The 3244-nt window shown below is 35.3% G+C and overlaps 1 protein-coding gene across 1 annotated transcript; it reads left to right on the top strand.

Moving 5' to 3' along the window:
* Window positions 1-224: 224 nt before the first annotated feature.
* LOC108328548 (CASP-like protein 2D1) lies at window positions 225-1174 on the top strand. Its single transcript, XM_017562428.2, has 3 exons — window positions 225-420; window positions 519-630; window positions 862-1174. Exons 1-3 carry the CDS (start codon window positions 284-286, stop codon window positions 1117-1119), a joined length of 507 nt encoding a protein of 168 aa, XP_017417917.1. The 5' UTR covers window positions 225-283; the 3' UTR covers window positions 1120-1174.
* Window positions 1175-3244: the final 2070 nt, after the last annotated feature.

Raw genomic sequence — 3244 nt, 5'->3', positions numbered from 1 at the left:
AAATAAATAAATTTAGGAGATTAAAACTAAAATTATTCCAACTTTCTTTGCCTAAAAATATCACTAAATCGTATTATTTCTAGAAAGAAAAAGGAGTGAAAAGGCAGGAGGAAGTGGAAACAATCATGTTATTTCTGGAACACGGTAACACCAACGACAAAGTATGAAAAAGCGTTTCCCACTATTCTCACCAACCCCACTAAGATGACTCAAGTACTTGTTCTGATATCAGTGAGATCTCTCAAACAGCTTCAGTGCATCTGGGAAGAAACATCACCTTCCAATGCTTAAGCTTTTTGATTCTTCTCTGAGGCTCTGTGCAGTTCCTTTATCAGTGGCAACCATATGGGTTACTGTCACTAACCAGCAGGACAACAGCAGCTATGGAATGTTGAAATATTACAAATTCTCGGCTCTCAAGTAAGAATCATATTGACTATCCATTTTCTAGGCACTGATTCTCATAAGTTCTTTCTTTTTGCATATCAATCACTTAATTTTACAATTGTTTTTGACAGGTATATGGTTTTAGTCAGTACCCTCTGTGCATGTTATGCTCTAGTTGCTGCTGCTTGCTCATGGGTCAGATACTATGCATCCAAAGCTTGGATTTTCTTTGTCTCTGATCAGGTTTGATACTTTTGTTTTATGCTCTTAATTCCATTCAAAAGGGAATTAAGGAAACAAGCATTGGATTAAGGGACCCCAACCTCAGAGCCTATTTCTCAGTTTCAGTTTAATTCTTAATTTATCTTCTACTTCATAATTCTTATGTATTAGAAAATTTGAAGAAAATTGCATATGGCTTTTAGAATCTTTTGGCTTATCTATTAAGGTATCTACAATTGATGCTTCTCACAGATTATGGCATATTTAACGATCACATCAGTTGCTGCAGTAACTGAGATATATTACCTGGCTTACAATGGTGCAAGGGAAGATTCTTGGAGCGAAGCCTGCAGTTCCTATGGCAGGTTTTGCGGCAAAGTGAAGTTGGCTTTGATTTTACATGCTATCACATTTTGCTGCTTCTTTGTTTTATCCGTTATTTCAGCTTTCAGAGCATTTAGTGTCTTTGATCCTCCTTATGTCAATTCTCTAGAGGTGCAGGGAGATTAGATAATTAATTAGGATATATGAGCAATTTAAATTGATGTTAGCGCAATAATATATATATATATATATATATATTTATATTTATATAATCCAATAATATATATATATATATATATATATATATATATATATTTATATTTATATTTATATCGTGGAGCTTAAATTTATGTTAATATTCGCGTTGATTCAATTACAATTCAATATTCACCCGTACAATTCACCTGTTTACTTACGTATTAATTTAAAAGTTACACGGCCTTAAATATACTGATAGATTAATACATCATGTTTATCATGGACATTGACTTATTACTTCGCTAACTAACGGATCGAATGAGACACTGTACCATACACTTTTACTTCTTTAAAGTAAATATGAACGCTGTATTATATTTTGGTATTCGTTTTGTTTGAAGTGTTACTGCGTTTATTCTAACCCATATTAGTTTTGCGGGTAATTAAGAAAAAAATAAACGAGAACAGGGGATGGGCCTTATCTTACACATACGTACGGGGGTTGGGAGTTACTCCCTCCACCACCACACACCGCTCTGCACCTTCCCATTCCGTTTTTGTCTTTTGTTTAAACAGAGGTGAATATCCGTTAATTTCTCCTCAATGCAAATCGCCGAGGGAGTACTTTACAGGAGAAGATTCCCGGTTCAACCAGAAATGTTCATTGTTCTTGTTGGTAATAAAATTCCCAGTCCAACTATGAGCAAGCTCATGAGTCACAACCTCCGCCCATACTCATTGCCCTTACAGTGGGCGTCAAGAACACCATCCTTGGATTCTCCATCCCCCCATAGGGAAAACTAGGTGGCAAAACCAACAAATCAAACCTCTCCCACTCGTACGCTCCGAACAGACTCTCCCTTCCCTCACCAAATCCTCCGTATTGGCAAACTCAACCGCCGCCAAGTCCAACATAGAGGCCACATCCTCCGCATACACCGTCGTCCTGGGCCCCACCTCCCTATTTCCAAGGCCCCGACAGCGAGTGCGAAGAGATAAGGTGGCACAGACTGTTCGATCTCAAACTCCTCCACCACCCTCCCTTCCGCGCACCATGGAGAGGGCGTAACAGACACAAGCACAAAAAGGTACCCTTCATAAACAGACACAAGTAGGGATGGCAAGGTCGGGTCGGGTCGGGCACGGGTAGTCTCTACTTACAACCCGATCTGTCAGATAAAATTGTATTTGCTACCCGATTCGCTACTCATCAAGTATCCGTTTAAAAAATACCCACAGATATTTTAAAATCCGCAGGTACCCGCGGATACCTGCAAAAAAAAATATATTTAATACATATTTAAAATAAAATTTAAATAAAATTACAAATATATATATATATATATATATAATATAATATAAATTAAATATAAATTAAAATTTAATTTTAATTAAATTTAACCTAATAAAATATAATTTTATTTTATTTTTAATTAATTTAATTAAAAAATATATAAATTATTTTTTTTTAATTTTTCGCGGGTAGTGGATACCTGCAGGGCAAGTAGTATACTACCCGTACCTGACCCGTTTAGAAGCGGTTATTAAAATATCCGCTACCCGTTACCCACGGGTAGTAAATATCCGTGGATAGTTACTACCCGCGCGCGGATTTTACCTGTGAATACCCGTATCCGCGGGTAAAATTGTCATCCCTAGACACAAGCATAAAAAGATACTGGGAGAGGTGAATGAGAGTCGTTGCAATAAGACACTGAGGAGATGTAGGTGTAGAATATTTTCGGAATAAAAAAAAATAGTGGAGAGGTTTAGAGAGTACATAGGATGGTAGAGGAAGCAACACCCACGGACTTTCATAGACGCAAGTCTCTAAATTACCTTAACTTTTAATTAGATTGTTAAATTTTATAAAAACAATATCCTTTTATGCAAGTTATTTTGAAATTCTTGCATACCGAATTAAAAATTGATAGAAATTAATCAAGTTTTACTACGTGAGCTTATATTTCTCCCTTATTATGGATTTTATTTCGATTTAAGAAGTATTCATATTTTATTTTATTTACTTTAATTATTTAATGTAATTTATAAAGTCTATATAAAGGTATATAAAGGAATTTAAAAATATTATGTTATGTAATAACAAATGATG

This window comes from Vigna angularis, chromosome 2, assembly GCF_016808095.1.
Source record: "Vigna angularis cultivar LongXiaoDou No.4 chromosome 2, ASM1680809v1, whole genome shotgun sequence".
Classification (NCBI taxonomy): domain Eukaryota; kingdom Viridiplantae; phylum Streptophyta; class Magnoliopsida; order Fabales; family Fabaceae; genus Vigna; species Vigna angularis.
Note: the sequence above shows the minus strand (reverse complement) of the source record. Positions and strands in the feature narration are given on the sequence as shown.

Bases quoted from the DNA above. Each gene is read 5' to 3' on its own strand.
- LOC108328548 (XM_017562428.2), top strand. From the start codon at position 284: ATGCTTAAGCTTTTTGATTCTTCTCTGAGGCTCTGTGCAGTTCCTTTA. The intron at 421-518 runs GTAAGAATCATA...TGTTTTTGACAG, and splicing joins TACAAATTCTCGGCTCTCAA to GTATATGGTTTTAGTCAGTA. The intron at 631-861 runs GTTTGATACTTT...TGCTTCTCACAG, and splicing joins TTTTCTTTGTCTCTGATCAG to ATTATGGCATATTTAACGAT.